This window comes from Habropoda laboriosa, unplaced genomic scaffold (genome assembly GCF_001263275.1).
Source record: "Habropoda laboriosa isolate 0110345459 unplaced genomic scaffold, ASM126327v1 scaffold102, whole genome shotgun sequence".
NCBI lineage: Eukaryota > Metazoa > Arthropoda > Insecta > Hymenoptera > Apidae > Habropoda > Habropoda laboriosa.
Genome location: NW_017100262.1, coordinates 1,249,210 through 1,259,944, shown reverse-complemented (window position 1 = coordinate 1,259,944; position 10,735 = coordinate 1,249,210). Strand labels below are relative to the sequence as shown.

Below are 10,735 nucleotides of genomic sequence, written 5' to 3'. Positions count from 1 at the left end.
GGGGAGACTGACCTTGCATGTTTCTCGGTTTGAAAGGTATTGAAATATTGGTTAATTGTAGTGAACATTATTGAGAATGAGATATATCAATTTGTGTGTGACCTTAAATATTAATTGGTTTAAAGAGAAATTTATTGTGGTCTTTATAAAAGGGAAATTAAATTGAAAGCGCCTAAAATCGATAAGCAAAGAGCTCTTCTAAGATGCCTCTAGCTGATCGACGCACAAAACGCGAAACAAATACACAAACGATGGGGTGGAACATTGCCAGGACTTCTGTCGGGGTGGGGAAAACAATGAATACTCGTACGTGTTTTTCATTCGTCGAGAAACCGTGTCGTCGGTAATCCGAATGAGTCGCGTGCGCTTTAATTTGGTTCCCGTAAGCATGGTATTGTTTGGAAGATCGAGGGTTCTGACTCGTGTTGAGGACGGGACTTAACGTGCGATAACCGCCTTACTTCCTAACATAAATCAGTCCCATTCCCCTTATCTTCCATTCTTTTTAAATGTCAAGAGATACCTCGATGCCAATAAATTGATTTAAAAAATGACTTACCATGATGCGCAGGATATAGTGTCTGTGGTATTGACATAGGGCTGTATGATGGTGGTGGCACTCTGTTGTGATTCGTGTAATGTCTGTAAATAAAAAAAAAAAAAAGAATATATGTATTTACATGTTGAAAAATATACATCAGTAAATACTGTTATTGTGACTTACCCAAGTATTCTTCGACCTGCTTCGCTCAAAGAAGCAACTTGTGTGGATGGAGTGAAACCAATCTGTGGTTTCCAAGTGTTACCAGTGTTACGATTCATTCGGTCAAAGTCCTGTGGTTTCAACACTCTTGGTGGTTCTCTGGCACCCTTCAAGATCTTTGCGAGGAAAATGAAATTACTGCTATATTTCGGATCTCTGAATCTGATGCTGCAATAAAAAAGAAAAAATTGTATTATTTCCGTTTTAAAAATAGAAAGTACTTTCATTTGTGAGTTTAGGTTATTTCATACATACCAATACACTTTATTGTTTCTGACTGGTAATAGTCCATTTATGGGCGAAGGTAGAGTAGACCCGTCCCCGACAGAATCTTCAGCCAATAAAACCGTGCCTCGCATACCGTCTACGGATATTGGAGTTTCTGCGTCGAATCTAACACGATTTGTGTACAACCCTTTTATGAAATTGTAACCGTTGTTACCGAGTCCAACGTATAACCTATCGTCACCTCGAATATTTCGTTTCTCTGAAAAAGAAATATATTATTTTATGAATTTTAGAAGAATTTTCTATTTATTATATGGTTCATTAGTAAAGTGAAAAATTAACATACTTTCTGCTTCCGTTAAAAGTTCGTAATATGGCACCAAAGCCTTGAACAATCTTTTCTCGTCCACAAATGGCAGTAGTACTACTCCTTGCCAAGCAAATTTTTTACCGTTTAAATCAATTTTGAAATCTACCGGATAAAAGTCGATAATCGGTGATCTCTAAAAATATTTCCATTAAAAGTTATTAAGTGCCATAACTTAATTTTAAGGTTATGTAATTGAAGTTGAACTTACCGGGTCGCTCATTAATTTTGCCCATGGCGCAGGAACATGTTTACTGCTAGCTGCTGGAAACACGCCCATCAATTGTTCTAATGGACGGAACTGCAATGTTCGAAATGAGGGGAATAAATTTACCCGTGTTAATTTATTAATTAATTTTGGATTTCCAAGTACATACCGGTACAGTTCCCTTCTCGAATTCGGTAGAAAGACCACCGATGTTAATGAAATCACTAGCAAATGGAGCATAATGATATGGAAAATACCATTTCCATGATGCACAACCTTGATAATAGTATCGTAGAACCCAACATAAACCACGTACGTACTGCAGCGCTACATTATTTCTGTGTATAAATAAATATGTATTAAAAATTTTATCCTACATAATAATATTAATTTTTATAATAGTCCAGTCCTAAACCCCGAACTTACCGAAACGCCAAATTATCAGAAGATACATCAAATTTCGATTCGTAATATCGATCTTTAAAACCGTCCTCCCATAATCTAACTTCATCGTTCGTTTCTTCTTCGTCGAAATCGTCTTCGACCAGATCACTTTTACGTTTCCTATGAGTATCAGACGAATTCTGCGAAGCAATTGATACACATAAAAAATGTACATAAATAAGCATGTACAAAAATAAAAATGCAGAACATACCTCAGGACGCATCATACTTTTTAACATTTCTTTAGAGTCTCCCTTTCCGCGTTCATTTGAATTATAACTTTGTCCGTGGACACGCATCTGATAAGCTTCATAACGTGCATTTTCTACTGGCTTAATTTGTTCACCAATAGCCTATAATAAAAATACAGATACACAGAATTGTACTATTGCTGCCAAAGTAAGAACAACTAACAAAGACTTTGTAAAGCTAACACATACCGTAGGTGCAAACTGTCCAGAAGGAATCCATTTTGGTTTGATGTTACTGATACCCTGTAACCTACTCCGTTTATCTTTTTCGCGTTGCTTATAAGCCAATTCATTCTGTTGTCTTTTCTTAAAAATTTCGTCTTCGACATCGCCTAGGTCAGACACTATCAGTTGTACTCTATCTAAATTAACATCTCCACTGTCTGTTAAGAATCCCTGTTATTAATAATAAAACTATAATTATCATACGTTTCCTGTTCTGTTTAGCTTATATCTGTTGATAAAAAATAATTTTTTTTATTTTTATCTTTAATTCGTATTACTTACTCCTGTTTTATATACTGTCTTTTTGTATAAATTGACGAGTCTATCAATTGCCCCTTCTCTAATCTCCAAAGATGGAAGGTGAGGGAGAAAATCGTTTCCTACGAAGAAACACATGAACACCCAATCATCGAGAGCTCGCTCGAAATCGTACTTAAATGGTAGATTAGGCATTTGTAACTCTCTTTCTAAATATTCTCTGAGTACGTTTAAGCGCACAAATATGTACTGTGTTTCAGATCCAAATGTATTTTCTTCTTCTCTTGGATTAGCCTCTGCACCTGTACACTCTTGCATGTCATGACCTAACTGACCACATATATCACATGGTTTCGGGTTGTTTGGTTTAAATTCTTCGCGAATAATAGTGAAATTAGGTTCATGTGTTGCTAGTCCCAACATAATTAAATCAGCATCAGCTCCACACAAAACGTGTTGTGTGTTAGGGTCATAATCAGGTTGTGCTGTTATGTAAACAAAAATTTCAATTTGCATAAAAAGGACTCAATATTTTTTGTATGTGATATTTTAGAAATCTATTAGCTGCTTACCCCTTTGTCTGCGTATAAAATCCATTATCTTATGTTCTCCTTCACCTGGCACATTTGCATCGCTCAAAATTACTTTTATATTTCTCCAACCAGGATCATTATTTAAACGATCATGTATATAATAGTGTAAACACCTTGACAATCTTTCCATAAATGGTGTGCCCTGCAATTAAATTAATTAAAAAAAGTATTCCTCCTGAATATAATTTAATATGGAACTTTATACAAACTGGTGTGATACAGTTGCTATCAAAATGGTCTTCTTTTGGTTTCTCAGGTGGCAAGGAAGCACCTTTAATAGTTAATTCAGAACGAATTCTTTTTATTTCATTAATTTTTTCATTTGTTTCTTTGGAAGCTCTAAATCTTCTTGATCTTTGTTGATTCATTTTAGCTCTTGGTGCCTATGAATATATTAATAAATATATATATAGTAATTATACATAATCACAGACACATTAACTGTTTTGTATAAATACTTACAACTCCATCAATTGCCATATAAAGTAATTTCCTTGGTCTTACAATACGAAATAAACGGTCTATGCATTCAAAAATGGCTTCCATCATTTCATCTTCATTTTTTGGTGCTGGTCTACAAAAATATTAACAATAGCTAATTAACCATCTTATATTCATGCTTTACCCATTACTCCATTGAAAACTTACTTGTCTTCTGGATGAGTACAAGGATGTATAATACCATTCATGTCAAGGTACAAGTTGTCAAATTCTATCCCATTTGGATTTGGTTCTGCTGAATTCACAGGCACTCTTACACCAGATGTAGATGTTGGCTATAGCACCACAATAAGAGTACACATTTTACTTACATTATCATTTATTACAAGTTAAATCTTCTTCATCAAAATAAATAATCTAACCTACCTTCTGTTCGACACATTCAATAATTACAGAAGGATACTTTCGACTCAACCACCGAAAAAATGCTGGTACACCCATATTTTACTACTGCAGGTCGTGTTTTCACACGGCTCACGCTTCCTTTCGATCGTACTTTAAAAAATTATTTATAAATTAAATGAGCGCAAACTGTTTTCACCGTTTACTCATATTTAACCTACAACATAGACTTAGGCACGCACTAAACTCTACTAAGTATACAATCTTGGCATATGTGCTGCCATCTTCTGCAGTTTATGTCTTCGAATGGATACTTTAAATTATACGTAATAAACAAAATAGTATTAATAATATATGATTTTTCCTAATATTTTAAATAAACCTGTTGATATTATATTAACAAGTATCCATTTTTAAAAGAACAGTGTTGAATAATTATTATAAAAATGAATTAATTATTTTACTCCCTCGTTTTGCCGGTTGTCGATGTGTAGGAAGCGTGGAAAAAATACACTCCTGTAATTGTGTGTAAATATAATATTTTAGTTCTTTGTTCCTTTCATTAAAAATACGTTTTATCTAAATTAATTTAATAATAAAAAGAATTCAATTCAGTTTAATTAAAGATTCTGATCTTCCTGTATTCACAACGAGGTGGATAAATTTTAATTAATATCACTGACAATCGTTCACATCAATTTTTTATACTGTCGCATAGGTGTTAATAATTTGTAATTTTTTGAATAAAATACAGTTCTTTTTCTTTTCAGTAAATTCTGAAATCAAAACTAATTTTCAATATGCCAGAGGAAAATATTTTACATGGACCACCATTACCAGTTATGGAATTCGAAAATTTATCTTTAGGACAATTGATATTAAATCAATTAAGCATTCATAGATTTTGGGTAGCACAGGTAAATAGTTTTTTTATTATTTTATTAAAATGTACATAATAGTCAAATATTCCCTCCATTATTTGAGAATACAAATCTTTTCAGGTAAATGCTTATACAGGGAAAATACAAACATTTAAAGATATTCTAGACATTAGTAGAAAATTAGCAATTGCTCTTGATAAAGAAGGATTAAAAAAAGGTGATAAAATAGCTATATGCAGTGAGAATAATCTGGAATTTTGTTTAGCAGTATGTGCTGCATTTTTCTTGGGTGTTACTGTTTGCCCACTAAACCCACTTTATACAGAAAGAGAGTTAAAACATGCATTAAGTATATCGAAACCTAAGTACATTTTTATATCACCATTTGGAGCAAAAAACATATGTAAAGTTGCTCCTCAGTTGTTCTGGTTACCAAAGCTGATAATGTTAACAGAATCCACAGATAAAATATTGCCATGCATTGATAGTCTAATATCAAACACAATTATTAGTGATAACTTCCATGCCTGTTCAGTAGATGTTAATGATCATGTAGCAGTTATTTTATGCTCTAGTGGCACTACAGGATTACCAAAGGGTGTAATGTTAACAGATAAAAATTTTTTAACTGTGATAAGAAATCTTGTAGCTTTATTACCTGACCGTTTAAACAACAATTCAACAAGCTTAGCTTTACTACCATTCTTCCATGTATACTCTTTTTCTGTAATGCTTGCAAATCTCATTTTTGGAAGTAATTGCATTATTCTTCCACGTTTCGATGAAAAAATATTCTTACATGCTATAGAAAAATACAAAATTCAACACTTAACTGTTGTACCACCACTCATGGTGTTCTTAGCAAAACATCCTATTGTAGACAAATACAATTTGTCTAGCATTAAAGAGATTTGGTAAGTTAAATTTGTTTTATTAAAGCAATATTTAATTTTATTAAAGATGCAAGGGCCATTAATACTTTACATTTAATTAGGTGTGGTGCAGCATCTTTATCCAAAGAAATTGCAAAAATGGTTGAAAACAGATTAAATATAACAATAAAGCAAGCATATGGATTAACAGAAACTACTTTAGCTGTGCTTCAAGCACCAGATAATAGTACAAAGTATGGAAGTGTAGGGACATTAGTTCCAGGAATATCAGGTAATGCATTATAGATTTTTATTTTGTAAATTTGTCTTTACCATTTCTCTTTCTTTCTCTTCTTAATATTTAGCAAAAGTAATACCAGTTAATGGAGACGAATCAAGTGAACCTCTAGGACCAAACAGTGTAGGAGAACTATGTTTCAAAGGAGACTTAATAATGAAAGGATACTGCAATAATGAAGAAGCTACAGCAGCAACAATTGATAAAGATAGATGGCTGCATTCAGGAGATGTAGGGTACTATGATGAACAGGGTTATTTCTATATAGTCGACCGTTTAAAAGAGCTTATTAAATATAAAGGATATCAAGTTCCACCAGCTGAACTAGAAGCAATACTATTAACATGTCCTGGAGTTAATGATGCAGCAGTTATTGGATTACCACACGAAGAAACAGGAGAATTGCCAACAGCTTTTGTTGTTAAACAAGAAGGATCTGATGTAACAGCAGAAGAAATTACTAACTTTGTAAATGGTAAATTCTTAAATTAATCGTTTAATTAATGTCTTCACTTCCTCTACTAACAAGAAATGTTTCAGAACGCGTATCAAGCCATAAAAAACTTCGAGGCGGCATTAGATTCGTTGAAAATATACCTAAAACTGCATCAGGTAAAATTCTACGTCGTATGCTTCGTGACACGTTTAAATCAAAATTATAAAATACGAACAAAAAAAGTCAAATATTACCAATTTAAATGTATTCTCCATTTACATTCATTTTAAAAAGACTGAAATGACACTATTAATATTTATTGAAACAACATTCGTGACCTTTTAATGAAACATAACTGTTTACTTTATATAAAAAAATTTTATATCCCTAGTCATCAGAATATTTTGCTATTATATGCAAATATATATTAAACCATTTTTCATAAATTATATACATCGCTGTTCTAATGTTTGCTTCACTTCATGTGGTATATTACTCAAATACCACTGATGAATTTGACCAGGTGCAGTAGCTAATATACCTTTTTCATTTGAGTATGTTGTTTCGGAATGGTAAGAATAATGCTTTCCATAAAAATCAGTTAATATGCCACCAACAGCATGAAGAATTGCTTCTGGGGCACAAGTATCCCACCTTTTACAACCTTTACTAGCATATACATAAGCATGAGCCTTCCCTTCCATTAGAAGTATTACCTGTTTAGAAAAAAAAACGGAAACAATAAAGTCATTTAAATAAATTGTTTAATTATACGAACTTTTAATTGTACTAATAATACTACCTTATACCCTGCACCACCAACTCGTAAAACTTCATCAGGTTGCAAAGCATTTATAGCTGCTTCAACATTACTACTTGAATGTGAACTGAAAGATAATGCATCTATGATTTTCTGTTAACCTGTTAACCGGGGAATTAACTTTTGTTCAACTCGTGACAGATTGCAAAAAACGTAAAAGTACGTGACCCGGCAACAATGTGTTAGCATATGACCACGCTAGGATTTAATGGATAAGGACGACGTAAAACATAATGCGTTCAACATATTACGTTTAAAAATTTCCATGACGAAAAAAGTCATCATGCCTATTGGAGTTGTCTTCCTGGTATGACGAAATTTTTCGTCATACCCGGTTAACAGGTTAAAATTAATCATAACTTAAACTATTTTAAATTATACCGTGTAGCTGCAATTATCCTTTTTCCCTCTGGTGGAGTAATTGGTGTAAATCCACCAAATCCTACCCCATTTATACCCCAAAGAGTACGTCCAAGAATTTTACTCTCAGCATTTTTATAATATGGTTGATGAATTACACCTCCAATTGCTCTGTGCCCAATTGCCACTCCTACTAAAACTGTAACATGTTCTACAAGACCCTGTACATACTCTGCTGTTCCTAAAAATATTACTCTACCTTAAAATATTTAACAACCAAAATGTAATACAATTAAAGCAAAAAAATACATATATATATACCATCCAATGGATCTACCCAAATGCACACATCTTTAGGATCAATATCTTCCAGATGAGCCGGCAATTTTAATTTCAATACCTCTTGATCTGCCTCAGTTACAACCCAATCAGATGGTACTTCACAATTAGAAGATTCTTCTTCACCAATGATGGTAATATTTGGAAATTGATGGTTTAATGAAGCAATAATACACCTTTGAGCACAACGATCAGCTTCAGTTTGTAAATCATTCTTGCTCTTTTCTACTATGTTTAGTCCTCCATGAGTCATAACATCTCTTATAATTTTACCTGCTCGTATTGTAGCAGTTACAGAAGAAGCCACTATTCGTGATAATAAACAAGCACTTTGTGCCATTTTTCATGTATTCCTGTTAATATTATCAAATACTGACACTGCTTCCCTTACTCAGAAATACTATAGCTTCTATTAACAATACTTTACATATGTTCTACACGTAATTCTTCTGGATCATAGGCTGTGAAAAAATTATGACAAAAAGCTTAGAAAGTAGTACAATTTCCCAAGGTTATATTAAGCAATATAGAAAAACGTAATATGTTACAAGAGGTCTTTTTTAAATTTTATTTATTTCAAATAAAGGCATTAGAAATTTATATTTATAAATTGCTTCTTATCATTTTGAAATCGGCAGTTCTCTTTTTGTTTCGCATGCAAGTATGTCGTACAAATTGTTACTAATTAATCTAATTAATAATAACAATAGTATTTCTGAATTAAGAAAATCTTCCATAAACGATCGCTAATAAGCAGAAAATAAATGTACAAAAATAAATAAAATACTTACAAAATCCTTCCTGTCAAAGAATCAATGTACAACGGTACAATAGAACTTGGAATTATCTATGTAACCAAATTGTATAAACATTTAATACAATATAAGTATCAACGCATAAAATCTTTTAATACTATTTCATCTGAAGAGAATTAACAAAATTTTATTCAAAAACTATCACTATTCTATAGCGTTTATAAATCTTGTCATTTACTAATGCAGCAAATGATACTATACGCACAAATCGCTACATGTTCAGTATTCTAAGTGATTATAATAAAGGAGAATAAAGGAGAAAAGTAAAGAAAAGTAATAACAGTTAAATGTGCTCGAGTGACTTTCATTTCAACATTTTTTATTAAATCTTAAATAAAACGGTGATGTACCAACTTAACCTTGACAGTATTTTACAATATATTGGTTATTACTACAAAAAATAACAAGTAAAATGCTATGTCACAAAATACTATTGCCAAGTATATTACGAATACTTGAATCGCATAATAGTTTTGGTTTCTATTTTATAAAAAAGCGTATGTTACATTCAAGTGTTATACAGTTACGATGTCAAAAAATAGTATCAAAGCATATAGATATTGAAAACTTGGGAAAAGATAAGAACAATAAACTTTTTTCAATAATTGAAGAATATGTGCAAAATGTTAATCCAAAATTAAAAAATAAAATTTTACAAAATTATTTCTCATTTAGTATATATAATACAGATCCATATTTAATAAGTCACACAGAAGGCAAAAAATTTGTAACACTAATTAAAGATGATTTATTAGAGAACATGCCTCATGTAATTGAATTGAACCCAGGCTTTGGTCTATTAACAGAGTGCTTACTGCAAGCTGGTGTACCATTTTTAAATTTGTACGAAAGAAATAATGATTTTTATTCTGATTTATATAATCTGTATAAGAAATATCCTAAACGATTTAATTTAAGGAAGGCAAATCTTTTTAAAATATCAAAAATGTTGAATTTACATTCTACTTCTACATTTCATACCAATATATGTGAATTGTTATCTAATATACCAGAAAGAAAGTGGGAGGAAAACACTTGCATGCAAGTAATTGGAACAACAACTAAAACTTTGTTTTTAAGGCATTTAATAATGAGTGTGCTATTTCAATCAGGCTTCATGTTATATGGACGACCTACTTTTTATCTTGCAATATCACCATATGTATGGAATGTTAGTATCATAACTTTAAAATGTATTTTTTTAAGAGTATGTTAGAATACTTGTTTTAAAGTAATTTAAAATCATTTCTTTATGTAAACAAACCTTAAAGTACTATAACAATTTATTTTATTTTTAGAAATTTGCACAGCTTGGTAATAGAATAAATACCACACATATTATGTTTGACATATTGTTTGATTACAAAATATTAGGTACATTAGATAGAAATGCATTTATACCATGGGAGAAAAGAAAATTAAGAAATAAAAGTATATCTCAGAATTATGATATTGATGTGCTTTTTGTTACTAAATTAGAACCTAAACCTAATCTTTATACAATATTTGGTGGAAAGAACAATCTGATACATTTTTGGCATTTTGTTCGACATCATTTTTATAAACCATCACAGAGAGTAATACCTGCATTAGAGTAAGTACAATTACATAAAAATAATGCTTACCAACTATTTCCTTTAGAGTATGTTAATTTGTAAATATATATTTTAATGCTTTTATTGTAAGAAAAAAATTTTTATAGGAAAATAATACCAGGTTGTGGTATAAGATTGA

The 10,735-nt window shown here is 31.5% G+C and overlaps 4 protein-coding genes across 4 annotated transcripts in view; 2 read left to right on the top strand and 2 right to left on the bottom strand.

Moving 5' to 3' along the window:
* The window catches only part of LOC108572841 (5'-3' exoribonuclease 2 homolog), a 29,389-nt gene extending 24,998 nt beyond the window's left edge, over positions 1 to 4,391 (bottom strand). The window contains exons 1-15 of the mRNA XM_017935160.1: positions 4,205 to 4,391; positions 3,986 to 4,113; positions 3,800 to 3,911; positions 3,547 to 3,720; positions 3,317 to 3,479; positions 2,769 to 3,229; positions 2,451 to 2,657; positions 2,223 to 2,363; positions 1,993 to 2,150; positions 1,736 to 1,904; positions 1,570 to 1,659; positions 1,338 to 1,494; positions 1,019 to 1,250; positions 725 to 931; positions 560 to 642 (exon numbers count right to left, since the gene is read on the bottom strand). Of these exons, the coding sequence (XP_017790649.1) occupies positions 560 to 642; positions 725 to 931; positions 1,019 to 1,250; positions 1,338 to 1,494; positions 1,570 to 1,659; positions 1,736 to 1,904; positions 1,993 to 2,150; positions 2,223 to 2,363; positions 2,451 to 2,657; positions 2,769 to 3,229; positions 3,317 to 3,479; positions 3,547 to 3,720; positions 3,800 to 3,911; positions 3,986 to 4,113; positions 4,205 to 4,279 (2,557 nt within the window). The 5' untranslated portion in view covers positions 4,280 to 4,391. The remainder of the gene's footprint in view (positions 1 to 559; positions 643 to 724; positions 932 to 1,018; positions 1,251 to 1,337; positions 1,495 to 1,569; positions 1,660 to 1,735; positions 1,905 to 1,992; positions 2,151 to 2,222; positions 2,364 to 2,450; positions 2,658 to 2,768; positions 3,230 to 3,316; positions 3,480 to 3,546; positions 3,721 to 3,799; positions 3,912 to 3,985; positions 4,114 to 4,204) is intronic.
* Positions 4,392 to 4,980: 589 nt separating this feature from the next.
* LOC108572875 (luciferin 4-monooxygenase) lies at positions 4,981 to 6,893 on the top strand. Its single transcript, XM_017935200.1, has 5 exons — positions 4,981 to 5,097; positions 5,182 to 5,975; positions 6,056 to 6,225; positions 6,299 to 6,706; positions 6,772 to 6,893. The coding sequence occupies exons 1-5, from the start codon at positions 4,981 to 4,983 to the stop codon at positions 6,891 to 6,893; spliced, it is 1,611 nt and encodes a 536-aa protein (XP_017790689.1).
* Positions 6,894 to 7,054: 161 nt separating this feature from the next.
* LOC108572840 (3'(2'),5'-bisphosphate nucleotidase 1) lies at positions 7,055 to 9,000 on the bottom strand. Its single transcript, XM_017935159.1, has 6 exons — positions 8,978 to 9,000; positions 8,169 to 8,647; positions 7,869 to 8,088; positions 7,470 to 7,554; positions 7,122 to 7,383; positions 7,055 to 7,074 (listed from the first exon to the last, which is right to left on the bottom strand). Exons 2-6 carry the CDS (start codon positions 8,524 to 8,526, stop codon positions 7,055 to 7,057), a joined length of 945 nt encoding a protein of 314 aa, XP_017790648.1. The 5' UTR covers positions 8,527 to 8,647; positions 8,978 to 9,000.
* A 418-nt stretch (positions 9,001 to 9,418) lies between these two features.
* Positions 9,419 to 10,735, top strand: part of LOC108572839 (dimethyladenosine transferase 2, mitochondrial) — a 4,231-nt gene continuing 2,914 nt past the window's right edge. The window contains exons 1-4 of the mRNA XM_017935157.1: positions 9,419 to 9,441; positions 9,515 to 10,172; positions 10,300 to 10,595; positions 10,704 to 10,729. Coding sequence (XP_017790646.1) covers positions 9,419 to 9,441; positions 9,515 to 10,172; positions 10,300 to 10,595; positions 10,704 to 10,729 — 1,003 coding nt within the window. The remainder of the gene's footprint in view (positions 9,442 to 9,514; positions 10,173 to 10,299; positions 10,596 to 10,703; positions 10,730 to 10,735) is intronic.